At 37.1% G+C, this 24,166-nt stretch overlaps 1 protein-coding gene across 1 annotated transcript in view; it reads left to right on the plus strand.

The window, feature by feature from the left end:
• The first annotated feature begins 1,131 nt into the window (after window positions 1-1,131).
• Window positions 1,132-24,166, plus strand: part of LOC132559025 (uncharacterized) — an 86,800-nt gene continuing 63,765 nt past the window's right edge. Inside the window, exon 1 of the mRNA XM_060223623.1 lies at window positions 1,132-1,492. Within this exon, the coding sequence (XP_060079606.1) occupies window positions 1,422-1,492 (71 nt within the window). The 5' untranslated portion in view covers window positions 1,132-1,421. The remainder of the gene's footprint in view (window positions 1,493-24,166) is intronic.

Consider the following 24,166-nt stretch of genomic DNA (forward strand, 5'->3'; position numbering starts at 1 on the left):
CAAGGTGACCACATGCTAGGCGACAGTCAACAATTTGTCGCCGGGCTAAGTCATTTCTTTACTGTGTTATATAAGTAATCCTGTTATCCTATAGTATCAACGGGGGAATTCCCATCCACTCTATATCTGTGTTGTTACAGATAGTGAGCCCAATTCTCTACAGGTGGGGTTCGTCTAATGATGTAAGGTGTTTACATAGAGACACACTCAAGTGATAGTCTTAGTGACTTCCTCTAATAAAATTGAGCTGGTCAGGACTACATTACAAAGCTGCTTTCCCTCTCTCGACACATATGTTAGATAAATACATCATAACCTTTATTATATTCGAGTTGTCTACCTCCTGCAAACAAATGCATGATTATGAATACACTTACCGGTTGTTGGTGTAATAACGACTGTGACTACATTAACAGTGGTTAGAGGTGCACAACCTTGTATAAATCAGAAATATTTCAAGTCTGAACACTCTTTTTATTGAAATCGTTCTATGTTAATCTGGAGCGCGAAGATAACACAACGTTACTAAACCATGATAACGGCATACTTGATGTTGTTCTCTCCACATGTGTACACATTTCAGCATCATTTTCCGGACGGTCACCGTGTCACGTTGTTAAGCTCTTCCGTGTTTGGAGGTGAAGTTTAAGAAGGTGGTGATCAAAAATTCAGCTCCGATGTTTTTTTTATATTTGGAGTTGAGGAAAGGTATTTAACTTTGGTGTTTTAAACTTGGACCCGACGCTTACGGAGACAACGATTAAAACTAACTTGGATATTTTTCATATTTGGAAGTAAGAAATTGTATTTACCCTTGGTTCTTTCGCTTAAATGTGACAATTTTGGAAAATGCGACTTATTTCAATTTGAATGATTGATATTAAGTGGGAAAAGATATGAACATTAATGTAGATTTGGATGTTTGATATTCGAGGTTCTTTATAGGAATAATGTACACATTCTATTCCAAAATCGTAAATAACAGCGCAAATAAAAAAAGAGAGAAAGTTATCACAGAAAATAAGAACCAAGATATTATGTTAATGAGCCAGCAATAGTGTGGGAATCTGACTCATGAAGATGCACTAAGAGAGAGCGCTAGGCGATAGTCACTAGCTCAGAGGGCTGCCAGTATCACAAGACACACACAACAAACCATGCCAGCCAAGGACCACCAAAAACAGAGTTTCGATTCGCGAATTTTCAAATTAAGATAGCCTAGTCAAATCCTATATATAACTGTTCGATTATAAGCAGTTTGTGTATACGGAAATTTGTTGTGAGGAGGAAAAGAAGAATATGTCTGTGTTGAGTGATATTTTTGTGCTACGTTATGTTCTGTTAATATCGGCTGATTACACAGCAACATATGGACCGTGTTATGTTCTTTATCAGAGAAACCGTCTATAATTCATTAACAAATGGAAATACCTATTGACAGTCAGGTGCCTTTGATAAATGGTTGGACGTCCAACGACACACCCAGTCAAAGGTAAATATGTTTTATTCATATCTAAATCATTTAATTTTCATGATATAAAATATTTTATAATAACGACGATGTCACGAGCTCGTGGTTTTGTTTTATAATTTTTCATCATCATGATTATGTAAGTGTTAAATCATCATCATCATTATCATCATTACTGTCGTCGTTGTTAATATTTTCGTCCTCTTCCTCGTCGTCTTCTTCCCTTCGTCCTCCTATTCCTCTCGCCGTTACTCATTATCTTTTCCGCCATGTTTGGTGTCATCGTTGTCATTCACTCTAATGGATACATGCGGCGGGCCTCCTGTATGCAGTCCACTGAGGAAGCCACCAGGTACAACAAGGAAACCCTGCCACAAAATCACTGTCCTCGGGGCGATAAACAATCTCGTAAAGATTAGGACTTTCTACAATAACAATTAAATATCATTGCAAACAAACATTATATAATCATAAATTGGTAAATACATCCCCTTTAGGTTCCAGATCACCTGTTTTTTCCTCTGTATAAAATGATCTGACAGTCTTCTTCTACGCACGAAAGTGAATATTTTCCTTCGTGGCCTCGTTTTGAGGACATCAAACGATATTGACCCAGTAACCCAAATATGAAATATTTCTTTCCTTTCTTTGGCATTCTTTTTTTTCTTCTTTCTTTGGTGTCTTCTATGACATCACTTGTTGACCCGCTGTCACAATAGCGTGATTGAGTGAGATTTAAAAGTCGTGTTTCCGTATTGCGTTGTGGTGGCACTTTACATTGGCAAGTACGAATAATAATGAATACCGAATAAGAATAATGACAGCGGCTGCGAGATCAAAAAATTAACCCAAACACCAATCTAGTCATCAATTGATTTAACCTATCTGTTCGTCCATCCATCCATCCATCCATCTATCCATCCAGCAATCCAATCCATCCATCCATCCATCCATCCATCCATCCAGCAGTTCAATCTATCCATCCATCCATCCGTCATGCTTCTTCTTTTAAAATTGCATATTATTATACAAATGTTAATGAATGTCAGATGTTTTTTCATACAATTCACAAATTGATATCCCATCAGTATTATGCCACGTCAAGTCTAATAATGTCTGATTGTGGAAACGTAAATTACAACAACAGTGCTAAGTGTGAAAAAAATTACATAGATTGTACGACAAGTATAGATAAGAAAACAAGGCCGTTGTATACAAAACTCAACTGTACACGATTGTAAACAGATAAACAACATTTTATCATAATTTTTTGTACATTATATTAATAATTAATGAAACTACACCGTCCCTATATGAAATACCTGCGTGATACTAAAGACAAGGAGTGTAGAAGATTGTACACAGAAACATGATAATTTAGAGTTAGATTCAGTACAGTCAAACAATGAATTAAACTGCATCATACAGCTGTTTCGTCCTTCTAGGATTCGTCAGTGATGCTACATCATACAGCTGTTTCGTCTCTCTAGGACTTGTCAGTGATGTTACATCATACAGCTGTTTTGTCCTTCGAGGACTCGTCAGTGATGTTACATCATACAGCAGATTTGTCCTTCTAGGACTCGTCAGTGATGGGTTGTTAGGAATTTGTACAGACAAGCGTGATACTAGGGGCCGGGAGGGTAGTATATACAGAAGGACTGTTAGGAATTTGTACAGACAAGCGTGATACTAGGGACCAGGAGTGTAGTATATACAAAAGGGCTGTTAGGAATTTGTACAGGCAAGCGTGATACTAGGGGCCGGGAGGGTAGTATATACAAAAGGGCTGTTAGGAATTTGTACAGACAAGCGTGATACTAGGGGCCAGGAGTGTGGTATATACAGAAGGACTGTTAGGGATTTGTAAAGACAAGCGTGATACTAGGGGCCGGGAGTGTGGTATATACAGAAGGACTGTTAGGGATTTGTACAGACAAGCGATATACAGAAGGACTGTTAGGGATTTGTACAGACAAGCGTGATACTGGGGGCCGGGAGTGTAGTATGTACAGAAGGACTGATAGGGATTTGTACAGACAAGCGTGATACTAGGGGCCAGGATTGTGGTATATACAGAAGGACTGTTAGGGATTTGTACAGACAAGCGTGATACTGGGGGCCGGGAGTGTAGTATGTACAGAAGGACTGATAGGGATTTGTACAGACAAGCGTGATACTAGGGGCCAGGATTGTGGTATATACAGAAGGACTGTTAGGGATTTGTACAGACAAGCGTGATACTGGGGGCCGGGAGTGTAGTATGTACAGAAGGACTGATAGGGATTTGTACAGACAAGCGTGATACTAGGGGCCAGGATTGTGGTATATACAGAAGGACTGTTAGGGATTTGTACAGACAAGCGTGATACTAGGGACCAGGAGTGTAGTATATACAGAAGGACTGATAGGGATTTGTACAGACAAGCGTGATACTAGGGGCCAGGAGTGTGGTATATACAGAAGGACTGTTAGGGATTTGTACAGACAAGCGTGATACTAGGGGCCAGGAGTGTGGTATATACAGAAGGACTGTTAGGGATTTGTACAGACAAGCGTGATACTAGGGGCCGGGAGTGTGGTATATACAGAAGGACTGTTAGGAATTTGTACAGACAAGCGTGATACTAGGGGCCGGGAGTGTGGTATATACAGAAGGACTGTTAGGGATTTGTACAGACAAGCGTGATACTAGGGGCCGGGAGTGTGGTATATACAGAAGGACTGTTAGGGATTTGTACAGACAAGCGTGATACTAGGGGCCGGGAGTGTGGTATATACAGAAGGACTGTTAGGGATTTGTACAGACAAGCGTGATACTAGGGGCCGGGAGTGTGGTATATACAGAAGGACTGTTAGGGATTTGTACAGACAAGCGTGATACTAGGGGCCGGGAGTGTGGTATATACAGAAGGACTGTTAGGGATTTGTACAGACAAGCGTGATACTAGGGGCCTGGAGTGTGGTATATACAGAAGGACTGTTAGGGATTTGTACAGACAAGCGTGATACTAGGGGCCGGGAGTGTGGTATATACAGAAGGACTGTTAGGGATTTGTACAGACAAGCGTGATACTAGGGGCCGGGAGTGTGGTATATACAGAAGGACTGTTAGGGATTTGTACAGACAAGCGTGATACTAGGGGCCGGGAGTGTGGTATATACAGAAGGACTGTTAGGGATTTGTACAGACAAGCGTGATACTAGGGGCCGGGAGTGTGGTATATACAGAAGGACTGTTAGGGATTTGTACAGACAAGCGTGATACTAGGGGCCAGGAGTGTGGTATATACAGAAGGACTGTTAGGGATTTGTACAGACAAGCGTGATACTAGGGGCCGGGAGTGTAGTATATACAGAAGGACTGTTAGGGATTTGTACAGACAAGCGTGATACTAGGGGCCGGGAGTGTGGTATATACAGAAGGACTGTTAGGGATTTGTACAGACAAGCGTGATACTAGGGGCCAGACAAGCGTGATACTAGGGGCCAGGAGTGTGGTATATACAGAAGGACTGTTAGGGATTTGTACAGACAAGCGTGATACTAGGGGCCGGGAGTGTGGTATATACAGAAGGACTGTTAGGGATTTGTACAGACAAGCGTGATACTAGGGGCCAGGAGTGTGGTATATACAGAAGGACTGTTAGGGATTTGTACAGACAAGCGTGATACTAGGGGCCGGGAGTGTAGTATGTACAGAAGGACTGATAGGGATTTGTAAAGACAAGCGTGATACTAGGGGCCGGGAGTGTGGTATATACAGAAGGACTGTTAGGGATTTGTACAGACAAGCGTGATACTAGGGGCCGGGAGGGTAGTATATACAGAAGGACTGTTTGGGATTTGTACAGACAAGCGTGATACTAGGGGCCGGGAGTGTAGTATATACAGAAGGACTGTTAGGGATTTGTACAGAGACATGATTGATAAAATGCAGCGATGTCTAAAACGGGCACATGTCTCTGTTTTGTACCTCTAAGATGTTCCGACGATGGGGTTTCAGTACACGATACTTCTGGTGATGATGTAAGCTATAAGATATAAGATAGGTATTTGTTATTACACGATAAGTACTGTTATAACAAGTACAACAGAAAGTATCCAGCATTTACTTATTGCCTAAGTGATTGGCGATTATAACCACACAATATCAGTTATCAGTTAGAGCGATCAACAGTTAAATGGTTAACAGTTAGAGTGGTCAACAGTCAAATGGTTAACAGCTAGTGTGATCAATAGATAAATGGTTAACAGTTGCAGTGGTCAACAGTTAAATGGTTATCAGTTAGAGTGGTCAACAGTTAAATGGTTAACAGTTAGAGTGGTCACCGATTAAATGGTTAACAGTGTGGTCAACAGTTAAATGGTTATCAGTTATATACAATTATATTGACTTGTAGTGAAGATATGTATTTGATGTTTGAGTAACGCTATATTCGTATTGTCTTTCTGTGATGAATGAGGTGAGGAAACTATTCAGAGAACAGTGATAACATCACGCTGGTGAAAAAAATGTTGTAATTGTGGGAAAGATTTAGTAAACATTCAACAATCTAATTGATCTACAAGATCTAATCACAAAGGCGATTTATGATTTTATAACCAGAACATATCTTTATGATCGGGTGTGAATTATCATAAAAATAAACGGGATCTTAATACACAAGGAACGCTATGGTCAATTGAATATGAAATATATTACCAGAGTGATGGGAAAGATGTTTAAAAGCAGTCGTATTGTATACGGAATTGGAACAGTTTTATGACAGGTGTTTCTACAGCAGGTAGAATATGATAAATACAGGTAGGATCAGACTAACGATACAATACAGGTGAGAACAGTCTGATGATACAATACAGGTGAGATCAGTCTGATGATACAATACAGGTGAGAACAGTCTGATGATACAATACAGGTGAGAACAGTCTGATGATACAATACAGGTGAGATCAGTCTGATGATACAATACAGGTGAGAACAGTCTGATGATACAATACAGGTGAGAACAGTCTGATGATACAATACAGGTGAGATCAGTCTGATGATACAATACAGGTGAGAACAGTCTGATGATACAATACAGGTGAGATCAGTCTGATGATACAATACAGGTGAGAACAGTCTGATGATACAATACAGGTGAGAACAGTCTGATGATACAATACAGGTGAGATCAGTCTGATGATGCAATACAGGTGAGAACAGTTTGATGATACAATACAGGTGAGATCAGTTTGATTCTACTGCGGGAGTGACAAGATCAACAAGTTGGAAATTTTCATTATAGATAAAATGAAAAATAGATATACGTTTTGAGATAATATTAGCGCAGTCACAAATTACATGTGATTAAAGTTTTATGAAATAATTTATCGTATCATCTTGGTTCTCCTTGACGTATCACTGTGTATATAGACTTTAATACATGGTTTAGTTGCAGTTGTGTAATATGATATATATATATAAACACATTGTAATAAAACTCTGGGTATTTTGGCAATAGCAATTCAAGTGTAGAGAATATCATCCTGTATTACGCCGAGAATTTAAAATGTAGTTACGATCAACACTTCTTAACTGTAATAAATTTGAATTGAAGAAACTCCATATACCATCAGCTCTGCTGATGAAATTCTTCATTTTTAAATCTTACTAAGCTTCCAACAAGTTATATCTAGTCTGTATGTGTTTACTTCTCATCCATGATGTTGTCGTTTTCATCCTGACCTTAGTTCGGTCTGTATTTTAGAGTTTTAGTTGTTCATGTCTTGTAAATATTACTTTTGATCATATTTTGTCCTAGGTTATTGAATTTGAGATTGGATTATGATTAAAATGGCATGTTGGTATTTTCCTGTTTTCTTTTTTTTAATGAAAATATTTACCCCGAATTAAGAATTACTGCTAACGTGTCATATGTTTAAGACAATATTTTCACTAATAACGTTCTGGAGTTGAACTTAGATATGGTTTCAGTTTTCATGAGTGTGCATGTTTGGGTTAAAATGATAAGTTATGTAATCATGATTCTTGACCTTTAATGTTCGTTAGGGTTTACAACATTCACCGAATTTCGTTTTTCATTATTTCACAGAAATTTATAAATTTCCTTGTTGAGAATCTTATGCATATTAGGTGTCTAATTTCGGAATTGTCTGATTTTTTTTCCAAAGGACGATTAAAGGTTACAATTTGTTCTAATTTCTCATGCAAAGAATTATTTGTGGTCGTTAAACTTGTTATCATAATAAAAATAAATCGTACTCTGTCTGCTCATAAGTCCGATCCAGAGCGCTCTCACATGTAGGTAACACCTAATTTATATTTATAGAAAACATTCCTGTCTGCAGCGATATGCTAGGAGGTGCATGGCAACTGTCACTCTGTCTTCGTTAGACATTCAGGAAGATTCAAATGATATGAATGATATTATTATATATACTGCAGTGACGTTTGACCCTATGACCCCTTAAAAGTAATGCATCGTTTATGTCAGTCTTCAGGGATCACTGCATGTACTCCATGACACCTTTCTCGCTCTTTCCGTCTTACAACAATTGTCCTGTGTAATGTACAAGTGTTTGTATTTGTTTCCTTTAAGTACGAGGTGTTGTCAAAGACTGGTAGTTCCTGTTATAGTCTTTATTGTACTAAGGTAACCATTTCAGTACGGGGTGTTGTCAAAGACTGGTAGTTCCTGTTATAGTCTTTATTGTACTAAGGTAACCATTTCAGTACGGGGTGTTGTCAAAGACTGGTAGTTCCTGTTATAGTCTTTATTGTACTTAGGTAACCATTTCATACGGGGTGTTCTTTATCCTGTAGTCTTTATTGGTAGATAACCATTTCAGTACGGGGTGTTGTCAAAGACTGGTAGTTCCTGTTACAGTCTTTATTGTACTAAGGTAACCATTTCAGTACGGGGTGTTGTCAAAGACTGGTAGTTCCTGTTATAGTCTTTATTGTACTTAGGTAACCATTTCAGTACGGGGTGTTGTCAAAGACTGGTAGTTCCTGGTATAGTCTTTATTGTACTTAGGTAACCATTTCAGTACGGGGTGTTGTCAAAGACTGGTAGTTCCTGTTATAGTCTTTATTGTACTTAGGTAACCATTTCAGTACGGGGTGTTGTCAAAGACTGGTAGTTCCTGTTATAGTCTTTATTGTACTTAGGTAACCATTTCACTACGGGGTGTTGTCAAAGACGGGTAGTTCCTGTTATAGTCTTTACTGTACTTAGGTAACCATTTCAGTACGGGGTGTTGTCAAAGACTGGTAGTTCCTGTTACAGTCTTTATTGTACTAACCATTTCCGGGGTGTTGTCAAAGTGGTAGTTCCTGTTATAGTCTTTATTGTACTAAGGTAACCATTTCAGTACGGGGTGTTGTCAAAGACTGGTAGTTCCTGGTATAGTCTTTATTGTACTTAGGTAACCATTTCAGTACGGGGTGTTGTCAAAGACGGGTAGTTCCTGTTATAGTCTTTATTGTACTTAGGTAACCATTTCAGTACGGGGTGTTGTCAAAGACTGGTAGTTCCTGTTATAGTCTTTATTGTACTAAGGTAACTATTTCAGTACGGGGTGTTGTCAAAGACTGGTAGTTCCTGTTGTAGTCTTTATTGTACTTAGGTAACCATTTCAGTACAGGGTGTTGTCAAAGACTGGTAGTTCCTGTTATAGTCTTTATTGTACTAAGGTAACCATTTCAGTACGGGGTGTTGTCAAAGACTGGTTGTTCCTGTTATAGTCTTTATTGTACTAAGTAACCATTTCAGTACGGGGTGTTGTATAGTCTGTTATAGTCTTTATTGTACTTAGGTAACCATTTCAGTACGGGGTGTTGTCAAAGACTGGTAGTTCCTGTTATAGTCTTTATTGTACTAAGGTAACCATTTCAGTACGGGGTGTTGTCAAAGACGGGTAGTTCCTGGTATAGTCTTTATTGTACTAAGGTAACCATTTCAGTACGGGGTGTTGTCAAAGACTGGTAGTTCCTGTTATAGCCTTTATTGCACTAAGGTGACCATTTCAGTACGGGGTGTTGTCAAAGACTGGTAGTTCCTGTTATAGTCTTTATTGTACTTAGGTAACCATTTCAGTACGGGGTGTTGTCAAAGACTGGTAGTTCCTGTTATAGTCTTTATTGTACTTAGGTAACCATTTCAGTACGGGGTGTTGTCAAAGACTGGTAGTTCCTGTTATAGTCTTTATTGTACTAAGGTAACCATTTCAGTACGGGGTGTTGTCAAAGACTGGTAGTTCCTGTTATAGTCTTTATTGTACTTAGGTAACCATTTCAGTACGGGGTGTTGTCAAAGATGTCCTGTTATAGTCTTTATTGTAGGTAGTTCCTGGTATAGTCTTTATTGTACTTAGGTAACCATTTCAGTACGGGGTGTTGTCAAAGACTGGTAGTTCCTGTTATAGTCTTTATTGTACTAAGGTAACCATTTCAGTACGGGGTGTTGTCAAAGACTGGTAGTTCCTGTTATAGTCTTTATTGTACTTAGGTAACCATTTCAGTACGGGGTGTTGTCAAAGACTGGTAGTTCCTGTTATAGTCTTTATTGTACTAAGGTAACCATTTCAGTACGGGGTGTTGTCAAAGACTGGTAGTTCCTGTTATAGTCTTTATTGTACTTAGGTAACCATTTCAGTACGGGGTGTTGTCAAAGACTGGTAGTTCTTGGTAGTTCCTGTTATAGTCTTTATTGTACTTAGGTAACCATTTCAGTACGGGGTGTTGTCAAAGACCTATTGTTCCTGTTATAGTCTTTATTGTACTTAGGTAACCATTTCAGTACGGGGTGTTGTCAAAGACTGGTAGTTCCTGTTATAGTCTTTATTGTACTAAGGTAACCATTTCAGTACGGGGTGTTGTCAAAGACTGGTAGTTCCTGTTATAGTCTTTATTGTACTAAGGTAACCATTTCAGTACGGGGTGTTGTCAAAGACTGGTAGTTCCTGTTATAGTCTTTATTGTACTTAGGTAACCATTTCAGTACGGGGTGTTGTCAAAGACTGGTAGTTCCTGTTATAGTCTTTATTGTACTTAGGTAACCATTTCAGTACGGGGTGTTGTCAAAGACTGGTAGTTCCTGTTATAGTCTTTATTGTACTAAGGTAACCATTTCAGTACGGGGTGTTGTCAAAGACTGGTAGTTCCTGTTATAGTCTTTATTGTACTAAGGTAACCATTTCAGTACGGGGTGTTGTCAAAGACTGGTAGTTCTTGGTAGTTCCTGTTATAGTCTTTATTGTACTTAGGTAACCATTTCAGTACGGGGTGTTGTCAAAGACTGGTAGTTCCTGTTATAGTCTTTATTGTACTTAGGTAACCATTTCAGTACGGGGTGTTGTCAAAGACTGGTAGTTCCTGTTATAGTCTTTATTGTACTAAGGTAACCATTTCAGTACGGGGTGTTGTCAAAGACTGGTAGTTCCTGTTATAGTCTTTATTGTACTTAGGTAACCATTTCAGTACGGGGTGTTGTCAAAGACTGGTAGTTCCTGTTATAGTCTTTATTGTACTAAGGTAACCATTTCAGTACGGGGTGTTGTCAAAGACTGGTAGTTCCTGTTATAGTCTTTATTGTACTTAGGTAACCATTTCAGTACGGGGTGTTGTCAAAGACTGGTAGTTCTTGGTAGATCCTGTTATAGTCTTTATTGTACTTAGGTAACCATTTCAGTACGGGGTGTTGTCAAAGACTGGTAGTTCCTGTTATAGTCTTTATTGTACTAAGGTAACCATTTCAGTACGGGGTGTTGTCAAAGACTGGTAGTTCCTGTTATAGTCTTTATTGTACTAAGGTAACCATTTCAGTACGGGGTGTTGTCAAAGACGTATTGTTCCTGTTATAGTCTTTATTGTACTTAGGTAACCATTTCAGTACGGGGTGTTGTCAAAGACTGGTAGTTCCTGTTATAGTCTTTATTGTACTAAGGTAACCATTTCATTACAGGGTGTTGTCAAAGACTGGTAGTTCCTGTTATAGTCTTTATTGTACTAAGTTAACAATTTCAGTACGGGGTGTTGTCAAAGACTGGTAGTTCCTGGTAGTTCCTGTTATAGTCTTTATTGTACTCTTTTTACGGGGTGTTGTCAAAGACTAGTTCCTGTTATAGTCTTTATTGTACTAAGGTAACCATTTCAGTACGGGGTGTTGTCAAAGACTGGTAGTTCCTGTTACAGTCTTTATTGTACTAAGGTAACCATTTCAGTACGGGGTGTTGTCAAAGACTGGTAGTTCCTGTTATAGTCTTTATTGTACTAAGGTAACCATTTCAGTACGGGGTGTTGTCAAAGACTTCCTAGTCTTTATTGTAGGTAACCATTTCAGTACGGGGTGTTGTCAAAGACTGGTAGTTCCTGTTATAGTCTTTATTGTACTAAGGTAACCATTTCAGTACGGGGTGTTGTCAAAGACTGGTAGTTCCTGGTAGTTCCTGTTATAGTCTTTATTGTACTTAGGTAACCATTTCAGTACGGGGTGTTGTCAAAGAATGGTAATTCCTGTTATCGTCTTTATTGTACTTAGGTAACCATTTCAGTACGGGGTGTTGTCAAAGACTGGTAGTTCCTGTTACAGTCTTTATTGTACTAAGGTAACCATTTCAGTACGGGGTGTTGTAGGTAACCATTAAGGTAACCATTTCAGTACGGGGTGTTGTCAAAGACTGGTAGTTCCTGTTATAGTCTTTATTGTACTAAGGTAACCATTTCAGTACGGGGTGTTGTCAAAGGGTAGTTCCTGTATAGTCAAAGTAACCACTGGTAGTTCCTGTTATAGTCTTTATTGTACTTAGGTAACCATTTCAGTACGGGGTGTTGTCAAAGACTGGTAGTTCCTGTTATAGTCTTTATTGTACTTAGGTAACCATTTCAGTACGGGGTGTTGTCAAAGACTGGTAGTTCCTGTTATAGTCTTTATTGTACTAAGGTAACCATTTCAGTACGGGGTGTTGTCAAAGACTAGGTAACCATTTCAGTACGGGGTGTTGTCAAAGACTGGTAGTTCCTGTTATAGTCTTTATTGTACTTAGGTAACCATTTCAGTACGGGGTGTTGTCAAAGACTGGTAGTTCCTGTTATAGTCTTTATTGTACTTAGGTAACCATTTCAGTACGGGGTGTTGTCAAAGACTGGTAGTTCCTGTTATAGTCTTTATTGTACTTAGGTAACCATTTCAGTACGGGGTGTTGTCAAAGACTGGTAGTTCCTGTTATAGTCTTTATTGTACTTAGGTAACCATTTCAGTACGGGGTGTTGACAAAGACTGGTAGTTCCTGTTATAGTCTTTATTGTACTAAGGTAACCATTTCAGTACGGGGTGTTGTCAAAGACTGGTAGTTCCTGTTATAGTCTTTATTGTACTTAGGTAACCATTTCAGTACGGGGTGTTGTCAAAGACTGGTAGTTCCTGTTATAGTCTTTATTGTACTAAAGTAACCATTTCAGTACGGGGTGTTGTCAAAGACTGGTAGTTCTTGGTAGTTCCTGTTATAGTCTTTATTGTACTTAGGTAACCATTTCACTACGGGGTGTTGTCAAAGACGGGTAGTTCCTGTTATAGTCTTTACTGTACTTAGGTAACCATTTCAGTACGGGGTGTTGTCAAAGACTGGTAGTTCCTGTTACAGTCTTTATTGTACTAAGGTAACCATTTCAGTACGGGGTGTTGTCAAAGACTGGTAGTTCCTGTTATAGTCTTTATTTACTGTAACCATTTCAGTACAGGGGTGTTGTCTGGTAGTTCCTGTTATAGTCTTTATTGTACTAAGGTAACCATTTCAGTACGGGGTGTTGTCAAAGACTGGTAGTTCCTGTTATAGTCTTTATTGTACTTAGGTAACCATTTCAGTACGGGGTGTTGTCAAAGACTGGTAGTTCCTGTTATAGTCTTTATTGTACTTAGGTAACCATTTCAGTACGGGGTGTTGTCAAAGACTGGTAGTTCCTGTTATAGTCTTTATTGTACTAAGGTAACCATTTCAGTACGGGGTGTTGTCAAAGACTGGTAGTTCCTGTTATAGTCTTTATTGTACTAAGGTACCATTTCAGTACGGGGTGTTGTTCCTGTTATAGTCTTTATTGTACTTAGGTAACCATTTCAGTACGGGGTGTTGTCAAAGACTGGTAGTTCCTGTTATAGTCTTTATTGTACTAAGGTAACCATTTCAGTACGGGGTGTTGTCAAAGACTGGTAGTTCCTGTTATAGTCTTTATTGTACTTAGGTAACCATTTCAGTACGGGGTGTTGTCAAAGACTGGTAGTTCCTGTTATAGTCTTTATTGTACTAAGGTAACCATTTCAGTACGGGGTGTTGTCAAAGACTGGTAGTTCCTGTTATAGTCTTTATTGTACTAAGGTAACCATTTCAGTACGGGGTGTTGTCAAAGACTGGTAGTTCCTGGTAGTTCCTGTTATAGTCTTTATTGTACTTAGGTAACCATTTCAGGACGGGGTGTTGTCAAAGACTGGTAGTTCCTGGTATAGTCTTTATTGTACTTAGGTAACCATTTCAGTACGGGGTGTTGTCAAAGACTGGTAGTTCCTGGTATAGTCTTTATTGTACTAAGGTAACCATTTCAGTACGGGGTGTTGTCAAAGACTGGTAGTTCCTGTTATAGCCTTTATTGTACTCTTTATTGTTCCTGCTTAGGTAACCATTTCAGTACGGGGTGTTGTCAAAGACTGGTAGTTCCTGTTATAGTCTTTATTGTACTTAGGTAACCATTTCAGTACGGGGTGTTGTCAAAGAGTTCCTGTTATAGTCTTTATTGTACTTAGGTAACCATTTCAGTACGGGGTGTTGTCAAAGACTGGTAGTTCCTGTTATAGTCTTTATTGTACTTAGGTAACCATTTCAGTACGGGGTGTTGTCAAAGACTGGTAGTTCCTGTTATAGTCTTTATTGTACTAAGGTAACCATTTCAGTACGGGGTGTTGTCAAAGACCTATTGTTCCTGTTATAGTCTTTATTGTACTTAGGTAACCATTTCAGTACGGGGTGTTGTCAAAGACTGGTAGTTCCTGTTATAGTCTTTATTGTACTTAGGTAACCATTTCAGTACGGGGTGTTGTCAAAGACTGGTAGTTCCTGTTATAGTCTTTATTGTACTAAGGTAACCATTTCAGTACGGGGTGTTGTCAAAGACTGGTAGTTCCTGTTATAGTCTTTATTGTACTTAGGTAACCATTTCAGTACGGGGTGTTGTCAAAGACCTATTGTTCCTGTTATAGTCTTTATTGTACTAAGGTAACCATTTCAGTACGGGGTGTTGTCAAAGACCTATTGTTCCTGTTATAGTCTTTATTGTACTTAGGTAACCATTTCAGTACGGGGTGTTGTCAAAGACTGGTAGTTCCTGTTATAGTCTTTATTGTACTTAGGTAACCATTTCAGTACGGGGTGTTGTCAAAGACTGGTAGTTCCTGTTATAGTCTTTATTGTACTAAGGTAACCATTTCAGTACGGGGTGTTGTCAAAGACTGGTAGTTCCTGTTATAGCCTTTATTGTACTAAGGTGACCATTTCAGTACGGGGTGTTGTCAAAGACTGGTAGTTCCTGTTATAGTCTTTATTGTACTTAGGTAACCATTTCAGTACGGGGTGTTGTCAAAGACTGGTAGTTCCTGTTATAGTCTTTATTGTACTTAGGTAACCATTTCAGTACGGGGTGTTGTCAAAGACTGGTAGTTCCTGTTATAGTCTTTATTGTACTAAGGTTATTTAGTCGGGGTGTTTAGTTCCTGTAGTCTTTATTGTACTTAGGTAACCATTTCAGTACGGGGTGTTGTCAAAGACTGGTAGTTCCTGTTATAGTCTTTATTGTACTAAGGTAACCATTTCAGTACGGGGTGTTGTCAAAGACTGGTAGTTCCTGTTATAGTCTTTATTGTACTAAGGTAACCATTTCAGTACGGGGTGTTGTCAAAGACTGGTAGTTCCTGGTAGTTCCTGTTATAGTCTTTATTGTACTAAGGTAACCATTTCAGTACGGGGTGTTGTCAAAGACTGGTAGTTCCTGTTATAGTCTTTATTGTACTTAGGTAACCATTTCAGTACGGGGTGTTGTCAAAGACTGGTAGTTCCTGGTATAGTCTTTATTGTACTTAGGTAACCATTTCAGTACAGGGTGTTGTCAAAAACATATAGTTCCTGTTATAGTCTTTACTGTGCTAAGGTAACCATTTCAGTACGGGGTGTTGTCAAAGACTAGTAGTTCCTGTTATAGTCTTTATTGTACTAAAGTAACCATTTCAGTACGGGGTGTTGTTAAAGACTGGTATTTCTTGGTAGTTCCTGTTATATTCTTTATTGTACTTATGTAACTATTTCAGTACGGGGTGTTGTCAAAGACTGGTAGTTCTTGGTAGTTCCTGTTATAGTCTTTATTGTACTAAGGTAACCATTTCAGTACGGGGTGTTGTCAAAGACTGGTAGTTCCTGCTATAATTTTTATTGCACTAAGAGTAACCATTCTGAAAAGGGGTGTAGTCAAAGACTTGTGCTTAAGGAAGCCAGGCTTCACGTAACAGGAGCAATAGACAATACTTAGGATAGTACTATAGTTAAGACATATTTTACCGGAGCTTTCATTTTATTTAAATCCGATAATGAACGGAGCCAGAATTTTTTTCTGTTTAACGAACTTTGACGAGTTTCATGAAACTGTTATGAAATAGAAAGAATGTCATTTTCTGTTTATCACAGAACTTAGATAATTAACTAAGATTACAACCATTCAAGAAAATAAGATTTGATGAGACATTCTCATTATATCTCATTGTTGACGTCACAATGCACATGACGGCATGAAAGTGTGACGTCACTATGGAAAGAATGAGAACGTTCAGTCAATTAATAGCTCCACTAGTTCATCTTAAAAGCCTAATATAGCAAAGTTTATGTAATGATCGTTATTAAACAAGTAACATGCCAGTTACGTGATAAATCATTTTATCAGTTACAACTCACCATAAAACAATATTCTTTAATCGCCTAGATACTAATGTTTGAAGAATTTTGGACATTAGAAGCAGTGCCTAACATATAAACAACTAACAACGTGTATTCTGAAGTCAGTACCAAAACAAACTTCAAACAAAATAAGGACATTTTATAGCGAAGTTAAGATATAAATCTTTACCGTTACGCATTACACCATGTCACGAAATGTTTGCTACTTGAATTTTAATCGCCTCTAAAGTAGATACATTAGCAGTCGTAAATTAACACTACAACAGATAATATATGACATCTTCATCAAACACAACTATGTCAACAGTTAAGAGATACGCCGACCTGTTTCAAAGGTTTAATGAATTTCAAAACCGACCCAAATTTACTTCATACGTAATAACGAGAACAACTGCTCGCGTTTTACGTCTCGTATGCTCCCTCCAATACACTCAGAAATGCGGCCTACAAGTGTCTGAAAAAAGAGAAGAACCAGCGAAATTCTCTTTATCAGAACTATTTCGTCTCTCCTTAGATTCATTACTTCTAAGAACAAATTCCTACGCACCAAACGTCTTCAATGGACAATGTAAGAGGAGCTTATTTTAACGTTACTGTTTTGATTGACAAAAGAAACAGATCCCGTTCTTGTTTTGATTTAGGACAGATCTACAGCCTGCTCCATATTACTCTCAGGGGTTAGAATAACCTTCTTCATAAATCACTTCAGGGAGGAATTCTGATTCTTTAAAAAGTTTACCGAGTAAAAAACTGCATTTCTGGTCAATAAGGATATTTTGTCAGGGAAAATACGTTAGTGATTTGCTCAAAAACTCATCCAAAATGAACCAGGTTCTTGACGGCCAATAATTTTTTTTTTAAAAAAAAAAGAAAAAACTGCGCCATCGTCCATTATTATCTTTATACGTTTACCCCAAATTGTGAATATTTCCTGAACACAACCCTGTCTCTGAAGTCGGACGAACAAAATCTGTCCTCTCGTTTCTATTTCAATTGTTCCAATACCTGTTTTGACATAGGTTTCATTAGTTATCAGAGTGTAGGTAAACTTCAAACGTTGTCAGTGATGACGATCTTAAACAAGGTCAACATCACTCCATAAATAAATCACTATCACAAAGATGTTTGCTTGGTATCAGAACAAACATCTAAGGTTATTCCGCTGATAAAGGTTTAGATCACAGCTATTATTTTCGTCGTTGATGTCCTTGAGTTAAAAACCATCACGATACCTCTTATAAATTATTTGTTGTGTTTTCGATAAAATACTCGATTCCAAAAGGTAGTGGACCAAGTATAGCATTTAGAGTCAAGAGAAAAAAAAATAAAGAAAATAAAAATAGCATTTTATATATTTTTTATGTTTCCGTTTGTGCAGTCTTTTTTTCCTTTTATTCAAGAAAGAAATTAAATCAGTAGGGATCGACGTGTTCTTTATTTAACAAATACATCCTTTCCCCCTCTTTCATATGGTTAAAACGTGAAAAAATGTTACCAATGACATTGGCAACATTTACCTTGTTGCTTTCGCAGTATGCTTTTAAGAAAACGGGATCGGTTGTCATGTTCTTTTTTTCATCCTGTAGCTGTAAATCACAATAGCTGTCATATGTTTATACAACGCAATATCGTTTTAGCCCGAGTCAAATATGGAGCAACGTTCTATATAAATAACATATGAATTTCAGTGGCCCACTTTTTCTGTAAGCAGTACTAATGTACACAAGTCATACTGTTAGGAAGTATGGAAGGTCATAGCTGTGTGGTGTCTGTACACCAGGCCTCCACTGATTCTGATCGTATTTTCATCTGTGACTAAACATGAAGAGGTGCTACTACGAAAACATCAATAACGGAGTTCTGTTATCTATGTTAATATTCATTCATGTATTGTGTCGAACACTTCTAGATGTGTTATTACATGAAAGATAAAATGTTAGTATACACAAGTACAAAATATGACAAGTCATGGTCAAAAATAGGTCAAGACAAAATGATTATTCAAAGCACGGACATTGATCGTTTTAAAAACTATTTCAATAATTCATCTTGTAATTCATTGTTATATTCATACTTATTATAAATAATATTTCAGTGAATCCTGTCCTCGCTGTGAATTTATAAAGTCGTAAAAATAATCAGATGGAATATTGATATATGTGATTACCGGAAACATATCGTAAATTTACTTTATACTTTTGTTGATATTATGCTTATTCAATCGTATTAGAACAAATATTCCATTGGCCTAATCCTGTTGAGTTTGGCCTAATCCTGTTGAGTTTGGTTAAAATCTATTCAGCCATTCTAGAGATTAAGCTTTAAAGTGTCAAAAGGACATATCTGTATAAAGCTTTGAACATGTGGTAACGAAATCAGTGTTTCAGATTTAACAATGCGTTTTCCTTTACTTTGAGAGTCATTAACGGGAAATTCAACACCAGTATCCGTGTTTTGATGTTTTAAGTCTGTCAAAGGCGATCATCAACCGGCGCTGTGGCTGATAACAGATAGATACCGCAGAATGTTAGGAGAGGCAGGAGGAAGTTTGTTAAGTATGACACAGGAAACTCGTTATCAGCTTTGGTCCAGTCCCTAACACCTTCTGATTACTAAAAAAGCTGAAAAATATCAGTCCAACTTTACATGAGTCTAGACTTGACCAAACCATTTATCTAAGATAAAGAAAAACATATCAATGAAATTTCACCTGATATTACCAAATGATTAAAGATATTTTTGTCATAAGCACTCGGCAGGATGGTATTCAGACGACATTTAATTACCTTCATTCAAATCGATATCACGATGTCATGAGAGAAAATCTATCAAGACTAGAAAACGTTACGTAATAAACTCCATGGCTTCAATACTAGGAATTACATATGCAATATGTACGACTTCCTATAGTGATCTTGCTACGAGATGACGCAAAATGAACGTGTAACATGATAGTATAAACAATATATCTGCCCATGTTTGTTTATTTGATGAATGTAAATCTCAAATTTGTGGATCATGGAAATTAAAATATTTCACTGTCCTATTCCTTCGTATTCATGCCATAAGTTCGATAACCAATGTGATCTAATTAAAACGCCTTTCGGGGCAAAATCGGAAGTTAATATATCCGACTCCTTTCGTTATTACTAGTCTAAAACGTCCGGTGCATCCTCTAACATTACATTGTAGCAGGATGGACAGAACATACCACATATGTGTTCGGTTAAAATCAATCGCCCACTCAACCTGTTTAATCGTGGGACAAACAATTTACAGAAGAAAAAACGAATGTTTAGATAACTCCAAGTTTATTTATATTTCTTGTTATCGGGGCTTTGATTTTACTGTTGACAATATTGTTATATAAAGCTCCTTCTTTTTTTTAATTGGTAAAGTTCATAATGTCTGGCTAAAATTTTGTTATTGTAATTTTTCACATAAATTGGCGCTATACACCACATGAAATCTTTACGATCAAAAGAAAAATGATGAAATTAAGAGAAAAAACCTGCAATGAGCAATACGGGACACATTTTGGAAGGTGTGTTATTCCTGTGTGGTCGATTCTACAATAATTAGAAAGAACATACAGACGTGTCAACAGAATCTTGATAAAAACTCGATTAAATTACGTCAAAATACGAACAAAAATATTCACACGGAGACCCATGGACAAATACAAAGAGAATAAGACCGGATGTTCCGGAAGAGTTAGCGTCTCCTGCTTCATCGACACCAGTTATGTTAACTTCTGTCATTCTAAGTGAGCAATGCCATGATTCCAAATGAAAACAAGGTTACAACAACGGAACCACAATACAAACTAACGAGCATCAAACACGTCCAACTTAATAACGATGCGCGTGCAGCAGGTATAGAATTGGAATGAAATACGGGGCCATGTATAGATACATTACTTATCTTTGGGTGAATTTAAAAAAAAGTAAACAATTGTTCATTTTAAATGTAGTATTATTTTACCACATTCAAAGTAGTTTCTATAAGATAAACAATAAATCGTGGATTTTTTAAATAAATATCACTTGTTTTATCGTTTCAATTTGTTAATGATTTTGTCAAGTTTCTTTTATGCAGACGGTGTTTATTTTGACTCCAACGCACCAATACAGATGGTTAATCCAGCAATACAAATGATACACTGATAAAATGCAGACGTTTAGATTTTTTACGGATAAGTTTAAGTAGATAACAGATTCAACTAGACAAATGGAGCGAAATCTGGAGGATAACTTCAACGAGGCAGTACGTGCACTTTTTGTGATCTCAAATAATTGGTTGCAATGCCCCTCTAACGAGTGAAGGCGTTGTCGTAACGCAAAGATATATATTGTTTGTCTACTTTTTCCGTTGGAAGTAATGTAAAGAAATGACGAACCAAGACAGTTACAACTAAAAGTTTTTTTTCTAGAATTTCTTGCCTTGTTATAAAATGGTAATTAAAGTCTGGAAATATTTAGTGTTTTCTTCGGTTCATCAGAAGGGAAACGTGTTTCGTCATCCGTTATCCGATGTGGCACAAATATTTCAACATGCTTTAAAGCATAAAATCGAGATCAGATAAGCGTGCGTTTATCGATATTTTTTCAACATACGTCCTTGGACTACCAGAACGACCTAGATGTTTATATGCTAGCGACTGAGTTTGAATGTACGTATTCAACTCACAGAGTTTCTGATCATATTTGTTGTCGATACGTCTTTTCGCCCTCGTGATTTCATTGGGGAATATTTTATTTCTTATGAGATATAAGGTTAGTGGTTCATGATGCTCGTTATGATGCCTAGTGGTTTCGTGTTGAATACGTGGTTTTCATTTTAAGACGCAGCTAAATAAAAAAACGCAGTTCTTGACGAGAGGAAAGGTGAATGGTACCCGAAACATATATACACTGTAGACTGCTGACAACAATATTTTATTTGAGAAATGTGTTTGTCTTACATTTAACACGGTGTATGATCTACACAGTACGGTAAACAGGCTTAAGTTTCCATTGAAACCTTTAGGGAGATTAACGTTTGGACGAATGACAACTCTTTGGCAAGGAATAACAGGGATTTTCTTACCTTGTGTTTTTGTCTTGTTTTCTGCTTGCCGCATCAGTGGTAGCTATTTCCGGTCAGATGATACACGGTGGAAAAAAACGATGGCATTTTTCTACTTTTTTCAACACTATGTCAGTTTTCATACCAACACTGGCAAATTACAGATATTCTGAAGGAATCAGTGTTGAAAATAAGTGGCTCTGAGACAATTTGGGCTACATGGGACAAGCCCACATTTAACTCCTTTTTTATGTTATGTGATGCTCTGAAATAGAAAATATTATTTCACCTGGAAATATCAATACTGATTAAACCATTTTTATTTCATTAGCATGAAGTTTTGGCATAAGGAAAATTTCTTATTTCACATGAAGTTTTCACATTAGGAAAATTTCTCATTTCACATGAAGTTTTGGCATAAGGAAAATTTCTTATTTCACATGAAGTTTTCACATTAGGAAAATTTCTCATTTCACATGAAGTTTTGGCATAAGGAAAATTTCTTATTTCACATGAAGATTTCACATTAGGAAAATTTCTTATTCCACAGGAAGTTTTCACGTAAGGAAAAATTAAAAATTCTCAATTCACAGGAAGTTTGAACATCGGGAAAAAAGGAAAATTCTTATTTTATATGAAGTTTTGACTTAAGGAAAATTTGTTATTTCATATGAAGTTTTGACATAAGGAAACTTTCTTATTTCACGTGACGTTTTCACATAAGGAACAATTAAAAATTCTCAATTCACAGGAAGTTTGAACATCGGGAAAAAAGGAAAATTCTTATTTCATATGATGTTTTGACATAAGGAAACTTTCTTATTTCACGTGACGTTTTCACATAAGGAACAATTAAAAATTCTCAATTCACAGGAAGTTTGAACATCGGGAAAAAAGGAAAATTCTTATTTTATATGAAGTTTTGACTTAAGGAAAATTTGTTATTTCACATGAAGCTTTGACACCAGGAAAATGTCTCTTAAAATTCTTTAAATCCACTGAAACACTTAACAAATATGCTACAAAAAAGTTAAGTTGATACAAATGCGAATATGGCAGAAAAGCAGAAAATCTGGAGAGTACAAATAAATGTTGTGTTGCCTCCAATATAAAACTTCACATTATGTTAGCAATGTAGGTATATATATACATATATGAAAGATAACATTTTGTAGCGCAACTTCAAAATATAATATCATGAAGTTAATTGTCTTATCAATTCACTATCAATATTACGCTGTGTATCTAATAGTGAGTGGGCAGCTGGTCAACATCAAAGAAATGATCATACACCCCCTGCCTTCTCTCTAATTTCAGGAAAAGCAAAACCGTGATAAGAGATAAGTTTAATGTCTCTAGAACGTATTGAAAATTGACCCATTGTCAAGTGCACGCGACTTCACGTGATGCGTGTGAAGAAAGTGCAGATGAACTTTTTTGGAATGTTGTTTTATGTAAACAAATTTTGATTTCGGTATGAAGTTGTTTGTAACAGTAGACCTTTAAATAATCTTTATCACTCACTTTAATGTATATTGAAGTGTGTACAAAAGACACACAAGTAAATACCATTTTTGATACCAATTAAGAGGTCGAGTAATTAATTTAATTGCATCCTATAACATCTATTGGAAAACTTTACAAATGACTCCGAAGTGAATAACATATTTACATACAAAGCAAAGTTAGACACATTAAAGATATGAACAATGAATTAAACTGCATCACACAGCTGTTTCATCCTTCTAGAGTTGTCAGTGATGCTGAAAGGTCTACTTTTTGAAGCCAAGAAAGTGACATTAGAAAATCCCAAATAATCAAATGAAAAGTCCAAATCTAGACGAGGAGGTGCTTAAAACCGATAATTCAATCAATTCCGTAATTTTCATATCAGAGAATTTAAGAACATACTCAGGTACATAGGTATATTCTGACCCGTGCCAAAACTCGAATGAATTAAAACGTGGCATGCAGATTACGCCAAACCTCGGGGCCTAAAAGTCCACCAGCAACGTCTACCACCTGCAATCACGAAGATTATTAAAATTCATTGAAAATTGTCGAGTACAAGAGGCTTCACATGATGCATGTGATGAAAGTACAGAAGAACTGGTTGTTTTTATGTTGTTGTTATTGTTGTTAAGCTACGAGAGTTTTTCGTGAAGGGTACTAAATCTCGTGAAACCTCGTTCCCGTTAATAGAATGCGAATTTCAAGATACTTATGGATTACATTGAAAATTATGATAGAGAACGGGTAAAACGAGAATGGCAAAGCTGTTCATGTGTACTCTTAACACACGAACTCATATGTCAACGAACTGTTGAATAAATAACAAGAAAACATGTCAACTTAATCATAATCCAAACTCAAATTCAATAAAACTATGAATAAAAGAATGATTTACACGGCGGCTCCTGATCAAGCACAAGGAGAAAACAAAAACTAGTTGTCCCGAAAGAGTAAGCGTATTTTGCTTCATCGATGACACCCGCCATATTAACCATGGTCAATAAAGTAAGTAATATAACGTTATCAAGATGAGAAAAAAGTATACAACAACGGAACCAACAGACAGACTTACGAGCATCACACACGTCCAGTTTCATAAGTATATTCATTAAGATGTATTTA

This window comes from Ylistrum balloti, unplaced genomic scaffold (assembly GCF_031769215.1).
Source record: "Ylistrum balloti isolate Yb309-2 unplaced genomic scaffold, AGI_CSIRO_Ybal_v1 Utg370842, whole genome shotgun sequence".
Taxonomy (NCBI): domain Eukaryota; kingdom Metazoa; phylum Mollusca; class Bivalvia; order Pectinida; family Pectinidae; genus Ylistrum; species Ylistrum balloti.